We start from the raw sequence: 19,766 nt of genomic DNA on the forward strand, positions 1-19,766 counted from the left end.
GGGAGAGAGAGAGAGAGAAAGAGAATAAAGTAAAGAAGGAGGAGGGGAGGAGGGGAATGAAATAGAAGAGAAAAGAGACTAGGGGAGAGAATGAGCAACAGAAAAAAATAGTTTACCCTCAAGAAAAGTAAGAAAAAGAAGGTCACACTTTGGCACGCCTCCATCCTGCTATAAAGACCAAAGCGACCTGGGAGCCTCTTGTGGTCTGAGTGCCGTGTACGATAATTGCCCTGGTTATGGAGCTCAAGCTTGGCAGTGTTTCCCATCAGAAAGCAGAAATCTGTCTTCCCCGTGTGTCCATTTCATATCAGAAGTCTACTCTGAGTTATGGCTGTGAGGCCCACTGGTTACTATGAACCTGCCCACCCAAGAAGAAAATGTATTCAACTAAGATAAAAGCTTATTTTTTTTTTTCTAACTGTCCGAGGTCTCACAGCTGGCAAGTGTCAGTGTGAGGATTGGAAACCAGGGGCTCCTGGCTCCAAAGCATTCTCTATACTCTGTAAATACTGTACACAAGATGGGTAAATGTTTTAATATTTGTAAGTGGTAATTATTCAAAATGTTTCTTTTACTAAGTAAAAGGTAAATCAAGAATTATAATCTTTGGCAGCTTTTGCATTAGTGTGATGCATTTCTGACACTGATAATCCGGTATCAGGTCAAACCTCACAGGTTAAGGGCACAGTCTCTGATACGATTGTCCTTCCTTCACAACTCAGCCACAAGCTCAGGGGTTCTCAGGCCTCCCAGACTTCTGACCAACTGGCTACCAATCAGGGATTCCCATGACCCCCTCAGGTTTGATAATTTGCTGGAACAATTCATAGAACTCAGGAAAGGGATATACTTATGATTTCAGTATTATTAGAAAGGGTACAAATAAAGACCAGCCAAAAGAATAGACTCATAGGGCAAGGTCTGGAAGGGTCCCCAACATGAAACTTTTATGCCCCCAGGACTTCTATTCCTGGTATATGAATGTGCATTGCCCACTGGGGAAGCTTACTCAGTCCTCCATGTCTAGAGTTCATACTGCGTTTCATAATGATTGATTGAATCAGGGGCCACATGAAGGAACTCAATCCGCAGCCCATCTCTCCTCCCCAGAGGTTGTACCAATGTCACCTGGTTCAAATCCTCAGTCAGCTAGTCACGTGGTTGGTCTTTCTGGCATGGCCAGCCCCCGTCCTGAGTTACCTCCTCAGCACAGACTACCAGAGGACTCACCATGAGTCACCTAATTATCATTAGCTCAGGATCCACCATGAATAGCTGACATGCCTATCACTTGGGAAATTCCAAGAATTTAGAGGATATCTCCCAAGAAGCAGGAACAAGGTCCAGACAAACTCTTTATTATACAATCAGGCATTTGGGTAATTTGTGAATGTAGATTTTTAAAAAATAAATGTATTTATTTTATTTATTTCTTTTTGGCTGAGTTGAGTCTTCGTTGCTGTGCACAGGCTTTCTCTAGTTGTGGTGAGCAGGGGCTACTCTTCGTTGTGGTGTGTGGGCTTCTCATTGTGGTCGCCTCTCTTGTTGCAGAGCAGGGGCTCTAGGCATGCGGGCTTCAGTAGTTGCAGTGTGCAGGCTCAGTAGTTGTGTGGCGCACGGGCTTAGTTGCTGCATGGCATGTGGGATCTTCCCAGACCAGGGATCGAACCCGTGTCCCCTATATTGGCAGGCGGATTCTCAACCATTGCGCCACCAGGGAAGCCCCATGAATGTAGATTCTTAAAGTATAACACATGTTTCTTTCTTTTTTTCTTTTTGTAGGGCATACTTTGAGTGTATACCCTAGTTTTGATGTTCCAGCAACAAGTCCTGCAATACTGAATCTAAACGACAGAGAGGAGAACCATATTGTAAATAGAAAATCATCTTTGAGGGAAGACCTTGTCTTGCCCACCATGAAACCACCCCAAATGGACTCTAATGAAGAGGTTATTAGGTGTCCAGGGCCAAATGAGAATGTCACCACACCGAGTCATACGGACGTGTGCTCGGAATCTCAGGTGTATCTGACAATTGGTGAATTCCAGAACAAAACAGGTTTGCCTGAGGATGAACGTCGGACTGGCCAAAGGTCTGATGTTGGAACGCACCCGCCGACAGATGAGGACCTGCCCAGGAGGAGTCCTGGTCCAGAGGATGACCAGGCCCCAGCACTGACCTACATTGATGTGAATTTTAGCAATAAGAACCCCTGCAGAGCTGAACCCACAGCGGTCACCAGTACCCAGCACGAGAGTGAGTGCTCTCGAGATAACTATGAATTAGACAGAACTGAGCTGAGCAAAGGGGTAGCAGGTGGAAGTCATCACAATGCCATCTCTTCAGAGAAAGCCACACTCCATGAGTTAAGTACTCTCGGAAAGGGAGCAGACCAGGGGAGCAAGATGGTGCTGCTGAGTCTGAAGCTCATCCCCTCGGAGCCCTGTGATCCACTAAACTCTTCTTTGAGGGATCCCTTGGATGTCAAGGCTTCCCCAAAGGACCCTCACACAGAGGAGCAGGAGGAAGTGTCCGTATTATCTGGGCTCATCAAGAGATCTTCTTCCATCATCTCTGATTCAGGCATCGAGAGTGAACCAAGCTCCGTGGCCTGGTCCGAGGCTCGAAGTAGAGCCCAGGAGTTACCTAGTGACCGGGATGTCTTGCACCAGCTGGTTCGAAGACATGCCCTGCACAGGAACTCTTTAGAGGGTGGACACACAGACAGCAATACGAGCTTGCCAAGCGGGATCCAGGCCTCTCTCACCTCCATTAGCTCTTTGCCTTTTGAGGAGGAGGAGCGGGAACTGGCACTCACCAAACTGACCAAGTCTGTCTCTGCACCCCAAATCAGCAGCCCCGAGGAGTCTGCTGAAGATGCGGACTCCCTGCAGCAAGGGGGAGGTCTCTCTGAGACTTCAGCTGTGCACACCAGGCGCACGGATCCCTCTGGACACCGCCTTCAACTTAGTAATGCTGGGGTTCACCGTTCCCTTGTGGAGGTAGTTTCAGATGCTGACAACCAGCAGGGCCCTGGTTACATAGATATCCCCAAAGGTAAAGAGAATCAGCTTGATCCTCAAGGACCCTGTTGTCTCGATGGCAGGACCGATAACCCTCCAGGGGTTGAAACCAAAGGTCTGAGTTTAAAAATACCACGCATCCCAGCACTTGAAACCCCTAGGTACAGAGCTTTTCCTAGAGAACTCGTGGAGACCCCAAAGCGCATGCCTAAAGACCCTAATGTGGGGAAAAGAGCTCTTTCCAACAGCAGCGTCTTGGACGTTGAGCACTTCACCCCCCATAAGGTGCCTGAATTGAGTTGTACGTCAGCTGCCGAAATCATCAACCCGGATTCAACAGGTGAGCGAAGCAGCTCACCTGGCATCGTTGATGCTACAGCACTTAGTGGAGGACCTAACACCTTCCCAGAGGATGGACGTGAAGCAGGCACCGTGTGCTCCACTGTGACTCACTCCCAAGCTACAGGAAGCCAAGAGCCAAGGGCAGGCCCCTCCATCATGCTGTCCCACGTAACCTCTGCAGAGACCTTCTCTCTGGACAGCCTGAAAGCTGTCGAGGTCGTCAACTTATCCATGTCTTGCACTGCCACCTGTCTCCCTTTCTCGTCTGTGCCCAAGGAGACCCCTGCCAGGGCTGGATTCTCTTCCAAACAGACCCCATTTCCCATCACTCATCAACCTTTGGGTTCATTTGGAGGTGTTCCAAACCATTCCAGCAAGTTGGAGGAGGAAGTCAGTGAAAGGATGTTCAGGTAGGTTTGCTGGTGGCTTACCTATACCAGCACCATCTTTTAGATTTTTCCACATATTTCTCAATTTCAGGTATACTATTTCAAAATTGTGATATCAGTTATTTTCTGGTTTAAATAAAGTGTTATATTCTTATCGTACAAGTCAGGAATGTAGAATAGTGTAAAGAAGTAAAAAATATCATCAATAAGCCCGTCTCTCAAATAATAGCCCCTGTGTAAGTTCATCTATACTTCTTCCTACGTGCATCTCTATGTATATACTATTAATTTGCAAAAGTAAGATAATTCTTTACAAACTCTAAGTTTTTTCCAACTTAATATATTGGAAACATCTTTATATGTTTATAAATCTATTTTTGCATTACCATTTTAGTGTAATATTCCATTGTATAAATGTACCGTGATTTTGTTAACAAAATCCTTTAGAGATAAACCCTAAATAGTTTTTTTCAGTTTTTCTTATGATGAACAACTATCTTATGAGTGTCATTGTACCTCTGTCTTTGCACACTTCTTTAAGAGCCTTTTGGGAATAGGACTAATTCAGATTTTCTTCCTAAGCCCCTTTTGTGTGGTTCTTAAGTTTATCATTCCTTTTGAAATGCCAGAATCCATCCCTTTATCCTTGTCTTGGGTTTGTATTCCTATTACTCCCTCACCTATAAACTATGTATTTGATTAAGTATAGTATGGAATCATTTCATCAAAACATCCCATCTCATTCACTTGTTCAAAAAATGCTAAACAGTTACCCATTAATGTTATCCCCAAAAGAAATTGCACAGGCAGGTAAACTTTGGATCCCATGTTTTATAAAGACCACAAAGTACCTATTATATGTCCATGTCATCGGTGTAACCAGTGCATAGCAGGCACTGTCCAGTGCCTGGCCACTGTTGTCCTGGTTGTAATTGTGCTCTCAGTCTAACAGGGAGACAGGGAGATGACAGAAGCAAATGAGGGCAATTGAGTAAATGGGATGGTTCATGTGTGCACAGCTGAACCAGAAAGAGAAGGACCTAATCTGGCTGTGGGGCAGTGAGTGTGAACAGAGATTGTGGCCATGAGAAGCGTTTTAGAGATGATACCTAAGCTAAGGAGAAAATATGAGACATCATGTTGACGATAATGATGGTGATGATGATATGGCTGGTAATCGATCCCATCTCCTTTTTCACATTTAATCTGTTTCAAGTACTGTTCTAAGCATTTTGAATAGATTATATCACTTAATACAACAAGGCAAAGACAACTTTATGAATTCGATACAGGTGTTATTCCCCTTTTACAAATGAGGAAACTGAATGCAGAGAGGTTAAAGCAGCTGGTGCACAGCTAGTCAGTGTCAAAGCCGAGATTCTGACTTTGGAAGTCTAATTCCTGGGTCCATGGTCTTAACCACCTTGTCAGGTAACCAGGCAAAGAACAGGATAATCAGGTGGGAAAGGAATTTCAGACAGATAGACCCAAATGCACAAAGACATGGAAGTCAAGACAAGATGCATAATTCATGCAGGGACTTTATGAGAAATGTGTTCTTTTTGGAGGCTAGCTGATGATGCTGGGGAAGTAGGTGGAAGCAGGTTAATAAACTCTCACTCCCGGAAGATCGCTTAAAGATTGCATGGATCCTTGGAGCTGGAGGGAACCTTAGAGGTTCTATTCAATGCAGGAACCACATCTGCAGAACCCAAATCAATACAGCCCTTGGTTTTCCTGGGTCGCTTTTCTGCCTCGTTGTTCAGAACAAACCTTCTTTCACTAGTGTCTCCCATGAGGTCCCACATTCAGCCTTGGTTGCTTGGCAGATACTTCCTTGTAGTTGTCCATCACTCCTACATCCCAGCTCAATGCATCTCCTGTTCAACATGGAATACACAGCTCGGCTCGTGATTAATTAGTGTATTCTCCAGTTTTTATCAGGCCAAAGAAAAATTTAAAAAAGAGCTGAAGATTGATGGATTTCTGTACAGTGACTTATCTGTACTAGCTTCTGACATACCGTATTTCCCACCAGAGGAAGAGGAAGAAAATTTGGAAGATGGGATTCACCTGGTAGTCTGTGTCCATGGCCTGGATGGTGAGTTCTAAAAAGGTTTCCTCCCCAAAGTTTTGTGCTGTAGACGAATTATCATATTTATGAATTAATCTAGTTTAGGGACTTGTTCAACCAATGTTCAATTAGTGACTGTGGAACATTAGTAAGTATGCTGGATCTAGGAAAATGGCCTGGCTTTGCTCTCAAAGAAAAGATCTCTCTGGCAAAAAAATATGTTGAGTTAATGAAATACACAAATGAATGAATTAATGCAATGAAGGAATGAATGGAATGAATAAGTCACATCCACTTTATATGGATTCTAATGTATAACTAAGGGTCAGAGGAGTGAAAGGGCTCCTCTAGGGCTTCAGTGGTGATGAGGAGCAAAACCGGTGGTCACATTCTTCTTATGATGACCAAATAGGGAATGGTGATGGGCTTCACTTCTATGACACGCTCTTGTTAATATCCTTAATCTTCCTCACTCTTGGGGCTCATGCATTTAACTGTCCGCATCAACTCCTGGCTATATGCATTGCATGCCAGGACGCTAAGTCAACAGGTCTATTTAGTGAAGTGTCAAAGAATCCAGTGATAGATCATCCATTCCAGATGATGATGATGATGATGATGATGACGATGACGACTATGATGATGATGATGACTATGATGATGGCCAGAATGTATACATCACTCACCAGGGGCCAGGGACCATTCTAGATACTTAACATTTATTAATGTGGTTGATCCTGACAATAGCCCTGCAGAGTAGCTGCTATTATCACCCCCATTTATAAGTGGGGAAACTGAGTAAGAGGGCAGCTAAGTAACTTGTATGAGGTCCCACAGCTAATACGGTTGAGTCAGGATTAAAACCCATCTGTCAGGCTCCAGAGCCCATGGTTTCATTTTGCCTTTTACCAACAAGCTCGTCTCTCCCCCAACCTGAACCTCCATCCACATCCCTGAGTCATCTTCTTAAAATCTTACTAGCTCTGGCCATTCCATCACTGGAATGGAAGCTCTTTGTAGCTCTCAGAAAATAAAATAAAATGAACTCCTATTTTAGAAAGCTTAGAAAATTCCCAGCATAAAATATTCTTTATGTCTGATCCTCCTCATTCTCATTTCCTGCTCTTTCTGCTCTTCCCTCTTCCAGCTGCACCAATTCACTCCCATCTCCATGGACAGGGACCATTTCACACCACTGTGTCTTTCTCAACCCTGGGTTTTCTTTCGGGTGAGCTTTCCTCTCTCTGCACTGACTTCAGTGCTTTGTAAATTTCACCTGTTCACACATTCCTTTCCCCTTATTTACTCTACCCATGTACCTTGTACTATAATTTCAAAATTTGTACTGAAATGGGCATACTTTTTGAGTTTATTTATTAAAAAAAATAAACTTCAAATCACACCACAAATTAAATACTAGACTCACACGCTACACACACAGAGTAATACTAAAAATAATTAATATAAACAAAATAAGTTTGCTGAAGTTTCACATGTGCCATTGTCGGAAGACGTTTTTGAGCTTGACACTCACTTTCTCTTTGCAAAAGTATTAAGCTGTTGAAAACATGCTTGTTTTTAACTGGGGCTTCCAATCAGAAGGACTTCCAGAAAGACAAAGAATAACGTTCTCACTCAGCTTGTGTATTTTTAACACAGGATCTATGGCCTTGCATGACCCATGTGCATCTCTTACTTATCTGATACTAAATTAAAATGAGATAAGCCTCTCAATCTCTTTGTGAAAATAAGAAATCTGGTCAGGCCACAGACTCTATCCTGCAAGTGGGAGAAGAGGGATGCTATAAAGATAGGCCAGCTTCTCCAGTATTTGTGCTGTGTCAGAAAACGGAGCCGCCAATCACAGCATTGTCACTTGGGCATAAAATCATCAAAAAAGACAACCAATAACAAAGCACACGTTTCTTTTGAAGGTGATTTCTCTAGTTCAATGTCCATATGTTTAAACTTTGCAGAGTTTTACAGGATCCATTGGTTACATTCCACTTACAAGGCTATATTGATATGAACAGAGAACTGAAGAAATTGGTAATGGTTATGGATATTTGCCCAACTCTTCATATTGTGCCCAGAGCCCAAGATTTGTATTCTTGTAAGTGTCCTCAGTGGAACACATTATCAAATCATATTTTTTGAAAAAATTTTAAGTTGCAGAAAGTTTTCTGTTGCTCAACAGCTGAAGGAGGGGGGCCCATTGTCATCTCTTCCTTAGACTCCTTCTGCTAAACAGAAACACTTGATACATGTTTATTAAGGCCACGACCTAGAATGCCATTAGGTAGCTTTAAACAAGAGCAGGACCAAAGAGCAAACTTTTACTGTCAGAAATGAAAGGAATGAACAAAATTTAACTTAGTACAAAATAGAAACATTTTCTAAAAGAATGGGAGTATTTTATAACTGTAGCCCTGCATGTATGAGCATGGGCTCTGATGGGCCATTGTCGTGGGTCACCCTTCTATTGGGTCATCCTTGAAAATTAGGAGGAGTCTGTCAAACATCTTTAGTTCTCCCATATTCTGTGTGTCATTTTCATCCTCCTTTGAATCACTTGGTGGTTTCATAAAGGAGGGTATAAAATTGGTAGTCAACGATATCACTTCTCGTTTCCCAGCTGCTTTGAAAGGATGGTTACATGGTAAAGTAGGTCACCTATATAGCCACATAAGCAGCTTCGGACTTTCAACTCGGGAGGGATCCCTTTGAGGAATAGATTAAAACATTCATTAAGCTACCACTGAACCCCATGGCCTGCATGAAATTTACCCCTAACCATACTTGAACACGAAGCTTATTCTCTTATATCAGAACTATTTTCCACATGATTTTCGCTTCAGGGATGCATTCTGTGTGTTCCTTGTGTCTTTGCTGTTGGCAGCAGGACCTCAAGTCCTCAAGATCTTCTTCCTCTGCCCTGATGGTCACTCTGGCAGATGGTACCCATGGAGCTTGCCCTTGCTGACTCTGGTTCCCAAGGGTGATTCTTACTCTGTCGTACATAACTGTGCCCCTGTTTGAGGGACTTACTTGCTGACAACCTGTAAATGGCAGAACTAGTCCTTGTATTAAGGAAGCGACTTGAGAGGGTACTTGTAGATATCACATTGTGCCACATCAGTGTGTCATCATTAAGTGACACCACTTGCAGAATGTCCTGAGTAAACAGAATTGGCTGTCAAAGAAGGGAGAGGCGGCGTGCCTTCAACCGTTCCTGTGTACAGAATGTTCACAAGCCACATATTTATAGATCAGGGAATGATCCCACTGAGGGAGGACTACCAGAAAGGCCCTGACCCTGTGTGGACAGGAGGAGGGGCAGCACGGGGACCCGTGGATTGGACATGTTTAGTTGTTTTTATTATCAACTTATTGAAAAAGCGGGAAATGGGAGGCGGACCGGAAAGGAGTAAGAAATAAATCCCTTGTGTGTCGGCTGTTGTATGATTAATTGTGGATCCGTGGTGGGGTTATCTGTCGTTTTTAGGGAACAGTGCGGACCTCCGTCTGGTAAAGACTTTCATAGAACTGGGGCTCCCTGGAGGAAAACTGGACTTCCTAATGTCTGAAAAGAATCAGGTATGACAACAAAAGCATCAGAACCGAAAGAATCCATGATTCGTGTCTTAGATGAGCCTCCTAAAGTCACCGTGATGGTTTATGGCCACACGGATGGGAGGGGATTTACCAAGGAACACTGGCCAGGCACTTGGAAGGTCTGGAGAGCTCATTTTCTTTTGGGAGGAGGAAATAGTAAGAAGGGGGGACATGAGAGTCAGGTGGCTGGGCCTTTTGACCTCACAGGTCATAGGTTGAGTGACAGCTCAGAACATAATGATTGGGCATCCATGGGTCTGTACTGGGGAAGGAGTTTGTCACTGGCATCTACGTAACCAGTGGAACTGGATTATGACCTTTTCATAGTCAGAGGTAAACTAGGGGGCCTTTGCCATTTCAGGTCTGGAGCCTTAAGGGGATGTCAAGGTAGATGAGAACTGAGAGATTCCATGGCCAAGAGGTGGGGTTGCACTGAGTCCCAGTCCATGGGACTTGAGATGGATGAGGCTGAGTATTCTTTGGAGGTGTAGCACTCCTGATCTAAAGGGCCCCATGACCACTGACAATGGGACTCGTACAGAGAATAATCAACAAGCAAACACTGGAAGGGACAGTCTCATTCCTCCTCTCTTAGTGGTCCGTCCTGTTGCCTTTTCTTTGACACCTGCTCTATACAAGGCATGCACTTGGGTGCATGGGGTATAAATGTGAGGAGGAGGAAGGAGGATCGCTTTGAGCATCTACGATGCTCTGAGCAGTTGGCGTCTGTGTCTTCATTTACTTTTCCCAACCGTTCTGTGAAGTGTTGACACCATTGTCGCCTCACAAAGAGGGAACCCACAGCCTGACCTGGAGACCCCCAATCGGGGGCTCCTTTTCTGATTGTCGAATACTGATTTGCACCCTAATGTCAGGAGTGGTCATACCCCCAGGACGCACAGTGGTGTTTAGTGGAGGAGGAAGATGGGCTTGTGCATGGGGCCCGGCCTGGCACCACGCCCTCCCCAATACCCGTTCCCTCTCTCTCCTTCCAGATGGACACGTTTGCAGATTTTGATACCATGACCGACCGGTTACTGGATGAAATCATTCAGCACATCCAGCTGTACAACCTCTCCATATCGCGAATTAGGTAAAAGGAAACCACAGGTAGTTAATGCTGGGGGGAGGGGTGCCATTTTTACGTGTTTGCTGTGTACAAGTTCAGCATGATGCCGTCTGTATACTGGTCTGGGATAAGTTAACTTGGGACCTTTAAGGGGGGTAGATTACTTTCCGAACAGAAGTGGGTACCAGGGCTGCTTGACACACCCATATCTGTCATAGCAGGTGTGCAGGAGAATAAACACCGTGTAGCTCCGTAGAAGGAGAATTGGACTTAAACAAATATCCTAGGTTTTAAATTCTCGTTCTTCTAACACTCACAAGTTTGTGTCCGGATTCTACCACATAACCTTTTACAAGCTCTCTACATCTCTGAGCCTCGGTTTCCCCATCTGTTAAGTGGGACCAGCCCTGAGGGGATGCATCGCCTGCCCCGTAAAAGGGTTTCAATCAGTGCTACGTGTGTTCTTCCACTGGAACAGGCAACTTGGTGTAAATATTGAGATGGTTAAGGTGAGAGTCAGTAGCTTGTGCTTCTCGGCCACTTGCAGATGTGGACATAGTGGTGAGCCCTCAACATCCATGACCCCATTTAGGCCTCTAAGATACCACTTCTTTATTCAACAGATGAGGTGTCAGAGGCCTACAGAGTTAGGTAAAAACAAAAGGACGCACACCCGAAGAGCTAGGGAGCTAATACAATATATCATATGATAGGATTTTGATAAATAGTCATTTGACTTGAAAGTGATGGTGTCTCGAACCCATAGATCTTTGAGCAGCAGTGCGGCTGGGGCACAGCATGTGCTATGGGCCGAAAGCAGGCGACTCACTAACTGTCCTGAGTGAACAAGGGATGAGTAAACGTGGAGAGGCAGGCAGAAATCGGGACATGAACGGCCTCGTAAGCCAGACTACGGAGCTGGGAGTGTACCCTGTGAATGACCGGGAGGGTTCAATGCTCCAGTGTGAATTTCAGAAAGAACCCCCCGGTGCACTGAGGGAGCTGTAGAGACCAGAACTTGGGGGAGGAGGGTGCTCTAATGACACCAAGATGCCCACACTTCTCTTCTGAGCACACTGGGCTCAGAGCTTCCATTCACAAAGGCCCCACCTCGGGCTTCATGTGGCCAGCGGTTAGAAACCCGATGGGGATGAATTAGCGGCCCCCCTTCTCCCTGCTTGTTCCCCTAAATCCCATGGGAGGAGGAGGGTGGCTAACCCCTTGGTGCTCCTGGTGCAGCACTTTCCTGGCAGCCAGCCTCCTGCTGTCACTCACGTGGACCCCTTCTGTCTCTCAACAGCTTCATTGGCCATTCTCTGGGCAACATCATCATCCGATCGGTCCTAACGCGGCCCCGGTTCCGGTATTACCTCAACAAACTCCACACCTTCCTGTCGCTGTCCGGGCCGCACCTGGGGACCCTGTACAACAACAGCACCCTGGTCAGTACAGGTAAGACTCTCCCCGGCCTCATCATTCCTCAAAGTTCATCCAGGACCCAGGGGAGGGGGAACCAGAGACAGACGCTCTTCTTGATGGAACCTGTGGCTTTGGAACCTCTTCAAAGCGTGAGATGGTGGAAGGAGACCTGGGCTCAGAAAGACGTTATTTTGTTTGTGAGCTGAATGAGATCAGACAAGATGTTTCGCAAGGTCTCTTCTGCTTCAGTTTTCTGTGAATAAAAATAAATAGTGGTGGGGAAGAGAGAGCGTGGGTGTCTGTGCATTCAAGCTGTTGTAACAAATTGTCGTAGACTGGGTAAGCGGGGATTTATAAATAACAGACACTTATTTCCCACGCTTCTGGAGGCTGGAAAGCCCAAGATCAAAGCACTGGCAGATTTGGTATCGGGTGAGGTCCCGCTTCCTGGTTCACAGACGGCCGTCTTCACACTGTGTGCTCACATGGTAGAAAGGTCAAGGGAGCCCCTGGGGTCTCTTTTATAAGGTCACTAATCCCATTCACGAGGGTCCAATCCTCATGACCTAATCACCTTCCAAAGACCACACCTTCAAATACCGTCACACGGAGGAGTTTAGTTTTCAGCATATGGATTTTGGGGAAACAAACATTCAGCCTATAGCAGTGGGCTTTGAATCATGTCACTTCCATGACAAGCTTATGGTTAAGTTCTAACCCAGGCACTCGAGGAAGACTCTGACCAAGACATTTCATCTCTGTGCTACTTAGTTTCCTTATTGGTAAAATGAAGCGAATGTGTATATGTTTGTATATAAGTATGGATACATGCATGATGTGTGTGTATGTATATATATACATATGCCTATCTGTAAACATATATTTTATATATGTGTGTATATGTGTGTGTATGTGTTTATATATGTCTATAAACATGTACATTATATATATATACATATATGGGGGTGTGCATGTGGGTGTGAACGTGTGTGCCATAGAATTGTTGAGGATTAAACAGGAGAAGGAAAAAAGGAGTTATCATGTATAGAAGGTGACCTATAGCCGGATTCAAAGCTTTTTCCTGGGATGACCACACAGCCACAGCTCCAAGGCTCTCACAGTTTCCTCTGTTGTAAGGGAGGGACATCATGGAGGGTGAAGCAGTGAGACTCCATGAATCTTGGAAGATGAGCAGAATTTCCAAGACAGCGAATGGTAAGACGAGTTTTCTGTGCAGAAGAAATAGTGTATTTAATAACCTAGAGCTCGATGTAATCAGGAAACCACAGGTGGTTCTCTGTGACAGAAACACAGGGCAACCTGCAGATGCAGAGTGACCATGGCAGTGTCAGCAAGAGCCTGGTGATGATGAAGAGCCTTGTGTGACGTGGTGGTGCTAGAGCTACCCTGTAGACCATATAGATACGACTAATGGGGCGGCATCTGTGGAAGTGACATGATTTGACGTAGACAGCCCAAGTATTATAGGTCACTGGGGTTTGTATACTCATGAACAGTTTATTAAATTATATTCCTAACAAGGAGTTCAGTAGTTCCTGACTGCCCGAATCCATTTTGTGTTATTGGGGGTCACCCCAATAAGCTTCCCCTCCATGCCTATCTCCCAGCTCTGCCACTGCTCCCCTATACCTGACCGGCACTCAGGGCAGACTGGGCTGCTTGTTTTCCTCACAGGAGGTGGGTCAGATTTGTTTGCTTTTTGTTATTGTAGGACATCAATTGGGAACATGAGTTATCTGACACACGATACATAACAAATGGAAGTCCTTTCCCCTGTCAAGCTGTCTTTCCTCACAAACCAAGGAAGCCATTTTTGAACAGAAACAAATGATTTGAACCACATTTTTTCACAACAATAAAGTAATTTTGCAACACTATAGAGTTGAAAAATGAGACATTACCAATAATCCTTCCAATCTAGCATAGCTAGAGTGATTTTGTATGGTTCACTCTCCTTATCTTTGCATGCATGCACATTTACATGGCAGTAATCATAATATATATAGACCCCATGTCTTGTTTTATTTCCTTGCATTTTTTAATAGATCTTTATTGGAGTGTAATTGCTTCACAATACAGTGTTAGCTTCTGTTGCACAACAAAGCAGATCAGCCATATGCATACACATGTCCCCATATCCCCTCCCTCTTGAGCCTCCCTCCCACCCTCCTTATCACACCCCTCTAGGTCATCGCAAAGCACTGAGCAGATCTCCCTGTGCTATGCTGCTGCTTCCCACCAGCCAACTATTTTACATTCGGTAGCCAGCATATATATGAGTCTTGTTTTTGTATGCATTCAGCCAGTCTGTGTCTTTTGGTTGGAGCATTTAATCCATTTACATTCAAGGTTATTATCGATATGTATGTTCCTATTGCCATTTTCTTAATTGTTTTGGGTTTGTTTTTGTGGGTCTTTTTCTTCTCTTGTGTTTCCCGCTTAGAGAAGTTTCTTTAGCATTTTTAGTAAAGTTGGTTTGGTGGTGCTGAATTCTCTTAGCTTTTGTTTGTCTGAAAAGCTTTTGACTTCTCCATTGAATCTGAATGAGATCCTTGCTGGGTAGACTAATCTTGGCTGTAGATTTTTCTCTTTCATCACTTTAAGTATATCTTGCCACTCCCTTCTGGCCTGCAGAGTTTCCACTGAAAGATCAGCTGATAACTTTATGGGGATTCCTTTGTATGTTATTTTTTGTTTTTCCCTTGCTGCTTTTAATATTTTTTCTTTGAATTTAATTTTTGTTAGTTTGATTAATATGTGTCTTGGTGTGATTCTCCTAGGGTTTATCCTGTATGGGACTCTCTGTGCTTCCTGCACTTGGGTGACTATTTCCTTTCCCATGTTAGGGAATTTTTCCACTATAATCCCTTCAAATATTTTCTCAGACCCTTTCTTTTTCTCTTCTTCTTCTGGGACCCCTATAATTAGAATGTTGGTGTGTTATTCCAGAAGTCTCTGAGATTGTCTTCAATACTTTTCATTCTTTTTTCTTTATTCTGCTCCTCGGCAGTTATTTCCACCATTTTGTCTTCCAGCTCACTTATTCCTTCTTCTGCCTCCGTTATTCTGTTACTGATTTCTTTTAGTATGTTTTTCATTTCAGTTATTGTGTTGTTCATCTCTGTTTGTTTGTTCTTTAGTTCTTCTAGATCTTTGTTAAACATTTCTTGTATTCTCTCAATCGTGCTTCCATTCTATTTCCGAGATTCTGGATCATCTTTACTATCATTACTCTGAATTCTTTTTCAGGTAGATTGCATATTTGCTCTTCATTTATTTGGTCTTGCAGGTTTTTACCTTGTTCCTTCATCTGTGACATATTTTTTTGCCATCTCATTTTTTTTTTTTTATGAGTGGGATTGTGTTCCTGTTTTACTGGTTGTTTGGCCTGAGGCTTCCAACATTGGAGTTTGTAGGCTATTGGGTAGAGCTGGGTCTTGGTGCTGAGATGGGGAACTCTGTGAGACCTCACTCCAATGAATATTCCCTGGGATCTGAGGTTCTCTGTTAGTCCCATGGTTCAGACTCGGAGCTCCCACCACAGGAGCTTCCCCCCGACCCCGGGCTCATGAATCAAGATCCCGCAAGCCACGTTGGGTGGCAAAAAAACCAAAAAAACAAAGTAAAAAATAAAATTAGACGAGGAAACTAACAGATATGTCAGAAGGAATGTAAAAATAAAAATATAGATGAATCAACAATGGGAAGGTACATCAGTACCACAATAGTAAAAAAGAGGAGGAGGGAAAGGAAAAAAGGGTGGGGGGTAAAGGCCTTGGCTGTGGAGGGCGGGGCCTAAGTAAGGGTTCGGGCGGTGGGTGGGGCCAATGCTCAGGACCAACAGGGCTGGAAAAGGCCCTGGGGGCTGTGGGGGGTGGGGCTTATGCTCAAGGAACAGAAGGGGTCCAGGTGTGCCCCCAACCCTGGTGTCAGAGGACAGGGGACCTCACCTGGGAGCCTAGCAGGCTTCCTGGGCTCGAGTGGGTGGGGCAAACACCTTCCTTTCCTCTCCTGCTTCTTGGGGCGTGGGTAGGGAGGGCCCCTCCCACCTGCCTCTCCTGATCTCCCTGGCCTCCCTCCTTTGCCCCCAAGGACCCATGCAAGCCGAGAGGGGGTTGGGAGGGCAGGGGATCGGCCTGGGAGCTCAGCAGGCTCCCCGGCCCCAGTGGACCAGGCAATCGCCCTCTGCTCCTCTCCCGCTCTTCCCGGAGAGTCCCTCCCGCCTGCCTCTCCTGAGCTCCCTGGACTCAGCAGCGCTGATCTTGTCTGGCCTCCACTTCTCCTCCCCACTAGGTCCCCCTACGTCCTACTGGTTCACTCTAGGGTGCCTTCCGTCTCCTTGGGGGTCAGAGTCCCCCACCAGCAGCCGACAGGTGCCCTAGTTGTGGGGAGACGCTAACTCTCCGTCTTCCCACACCACCATCTTCCTTGCATTTTTATCAAATTCATTTCTTTGTGCTTGTGACATAATACTCATACTCATCCATGTTAGTGTCAGCATAACCATAGTAAATGGATAGACTTCGAAATAGGTTGAATTTGGCTTTTTGATATTCTAAATGGATCTGTAAGGAGCATTCTTATATACTTTCTTTCAGTACTTAGGACAGTTTCCTTAGGCTAGATTCATAGAAGGGGACTGAAAAATCAAAGGGTTTGGATAGTTTCATGACTCCTGAAGCCGGTCTCATAAGATTTTCTATCCCCGCTACCAGTACATAAGAATACAGATGTCCCTCTGACTTCCCAAGGATTTGTTAAATTGCCTAGCACGCTCTCATTTTTAAGTTAGCTAACAAATCACAGTTTAATGTTAAGCTTTCCCCCATTCTTTTTTGCTTTCTTTTTGTTTGATGTGTTTGATGTGGGTTTTGCTTTGTTTTCATCTTTCTAGGCTTGTGGCTCATGCAGAAATTGAAGAAATCCGGGTCCCTTTTGCAGCTGACCTTCAGGGATAATGCTGATCTGCGCAAATGTTTCCTTTACCAGCTAAGCCAAAAAACAGGTGAGTGGATCCCCTGCATGACCCCGAGGCCGCGATGAGTGAGAGACGGAGAGCCAACTCCTGAGACCCAAATTAGAGTCAAGGCTACTTTGACTCACTCACAGAAGGATGTCATCATGAGCTGCATTGTTACACAGTCTCCTCAACTCATGGAGAGGCCAACAGCTACCCAAGAACTCAGCTTCCCCTGGACCGTCTCCTCCCATGGCCTGAGGATGTGTGTGCAGTGTCATCTCTACAGCAGAGCTGTAACCACCACTGCCCACCAAGCCTTTAATGTCCTAACTGCACAGGCCCCAAGGTCTATGTGCCAACTCCCAGCTCTTTCAGCCAGGTGCAGATCCACCTACAAAAAGGGCAGGTGGACACTGTCCATTTCTGTTGGCAGTGCAAGGGGAGATGGGGGTCCCTCTCGCAGGCCTGAGATCACACCTTCACCTGCACTCCGTAATGAGGAAGCACACATAGATGTCGAAGATCCTACCTGCCATGGGAGTGAACAGAGCACAGCAGTGACCTCGTGTCCGTGGAGAGAGCAGAGAGGCTGCCCGACTGTCCCGTTCAGTCCTGCTGAGCAAGCCGGCCTGGCCCAGGGTCTGCCTCATGGTCCACAATCTTCCATTAATTTATAAACACTGACTCTGATGATATCTCTGTCTCCTCGAATGTGAGTCCAGCATAGCCCTGGGCTGATGATAACCTTGGTCAAGTTCCTTACCCACGTGTGTCTCTGTGTGCTATGTTGAGGGTTATCCCCCCATGGGGAAGTGAGGAAGGAGGCTTGGGCAGCAGGGCAGTTGGACCACAATGTGGTCGCCTCAGACATCTCAGCGGGCCGCACCCTCTGGGAGCTTGGGAGCTGGGCTGGCCCTACAGAGGTATCCTGACGGAGGGCAAAGGGCTGGTCTTTATACCCCCTGCCCCGTATCTGCCGGTCACTGAGTCCAGCCAGTCCCCAGTGTATTATGGTCTTGGGCTGTGATCTTGGATGAGAAGACTCATGTCAGTGAAGGCGTCCCCCGCAGGGTCCCTGGGCTGAGAGCAGGCCGGTGGAGAACCTGGGCGGAGCACTGCAGCACCTGGAGATCCCTGATGGGCTCTGGGGACTGAAAGAATAGGCTGTGATGCTTAATTTCAAAGATCCCTCTGCCTCAGTGTGAGGCTGATTCCAGGGAGGTGAAGCTACCTGCAGGGACATGAGGTCAGAGGTTGATTTCCTCAAGCAGGTGACATGACCGAGGCTGGAACGAAGGGAGCCATGGGGTTGACGACGAGCAAAATACTAGATTTACTTCCTCATGGACTCCCCAGTATTCCCAGCCCAGAAGGGCATTTCTGTTACTTCCGTGTTGTTTATCTCTCACTGTTCAGAGTAGTGAGCTATGTGTCTCCTTAACTTCCGTGGCTGATGAGGACAAAGCCATCACCTTCCCTCTTTCAACCTCCCAGCCCAGAAGGTCCTTATGCAGTGACTCAGCCAGTGTGTCTGGTGTCTTCTCCCTTTTCCTCTCTTTGGGGCAAGTTTGTAAAATGTATGCAAAGCAGAGACTAAGATGAAACTACCTGGGTAAAAAGCACCCATCTGGCTTATTGCAGGTCTGCAGTATTTTAAAAATGTTGTGCTGGTTGCTTCTCCCCAAGACCGCTATGTGCCATTTCATTCAGCCAGGATCGAGATGTGTAAAACTGCCCTCAAAGACAGACACACAGGTGAGCCACATTCCTTTTCCTTTTTTCTTTTCTTTTCTCTTTTCTTTTCTTTCCTATTCTCCTCCTTCTCCTCCTCCTTTGTTTCAGTGACTTTCTGATTTAAAAGCAGAAGGAAATCATGAAGGTGCTGTACCCACTAGGGCACATCAGCTGTTCTGCTCAGGACTAGCAGCCCGACACACACCCAGCATTTTTCTCTAGATTCTGCTGCTGAGTTCTGCCCCCATCTCCTATCCGCCTTCCCCCCTTGCAGGACCCGTTTTCGCGGAGATGATCGACAACCTTCTCCGCCCTCTGGTGGACGCCAAGGACTGCACTTTGATTCGACACAACGTGTTCCATGCCTTGCCCAGCACTGCCAACACCCTGATTGGCCGAGCAGCTCACATCGCTGTACTGGACTCCGAGCTCTTCCTGGAGAAGTTCTTCTTGGTCGCAGGACTCAACTACTTCAAGTAGCGGCTTCGAGGGAGCGGCCTTGGAGAGCTCACCAGAAACGTTGAAGATCCGTAAGAGCTCTGGCTGAGACATCCTTTTACAGACCTCTGTCATTCCAGGCTGGAGCTCAGAGAGGAAGGCGCTGAGGGATGGAGGGTGGGGTAGGACCAGACATTCGAGGTGCTTCCATTTTGGAGATGTGGGAAAGCTGAACCAATAGTGTAAAAGACAACAGACTTTGCCCGAACCTGTCTAGCCACCTGGAGTCTCGTTCAAGATGCTTTCTAGGAAAATTCCAAGAAAATAAAGAAACACAATACTTGGAGTTGGTGAGCCCACCTGCTTAACTACCACTGGCTCACAGAGAGATCACTCCAACGTAACTAGATTTGTTCGGTGTGTGACTAGTTCATAGCTTTATCATTTTTGATACACACAAGCATTTCAGAACTCAGGTTAACCTCTGTGCAGAAGTGGAACATATCTGTGTAAATACAATCCTTAATAGATTCAAATGTGCCACTTGTTCAAGACCACGTGATGCCCATATTCTCATTCTCTCCTCATGTTTTCTCAACAAGGGACAAAGGAATGCTTTGTAAACACCAATTTTATTTCATAACAGCAGTGGGTGGGGTGATTTGAGGTATGGGGAGAGGCA

The 19,766-nt window shown here is 45.6% G+C and overlaps 1 protein-coding gene across 1 annotated transcript in view; it reads left to right on the plus strand.

The window, feature by feature from the left end:
- Positions 1 to 19,126, plus strand: part of FAM135B (family with sequence similarity 135 member B) — a gene marked incomplete at both ends in the record, with an annotated part of 167,052 nt that extends 147,926 nt beyond the window's left edge. The window contains 8 exons of the mRNA XM_082600938.1: positions 1,783 to 3,775; positions 5,689 to 5,855; positions 9,334 to 9,425; positions 10,439 to 10,536; positions 11,813 to 11,964; positions 16,847 to 16,957; positions 18,554 to 18,667; positions 18,921 to 19,126. Coding sequence (XP_082457064.1) covers positions 1,783 to 3,775; positions 5,689 to 5,855; positions 9,334 to 9,425; positions 10,439 to 10,536; positions 11,813 to 11,964; positions 16,847 to 16,957; positions 18,554 to 18,667; positions 18,921 to 19,126 — 2,933 coding nt within the window. The remainder of the gene's footprint in view (positions 1 to 1,782; positions 3,776 to 5,688; positions 5,856 to 9,333; positions 9,426 to 10,438; positions 10,537 to 11,812; positions 11,965 to 16,846; positions 16,958 to 18,553; positions 18,668 to 18,920) is intronic.
- Positions 19,127 to 19,766: the final 640 nt, after the last annotated feature.

Source organism: Mesoplodon mirus (assembly GCF_964341445.2).
Source record: "Mesoplodon mirus genome assembly, chromosome: 16".
Lineage (NCBI taxonomy): Eukaryota > Metazoa > Chordata > Mammalia > Artiodactyla > Ziphiidae > Mesoplodon > Mesoplodon mirus.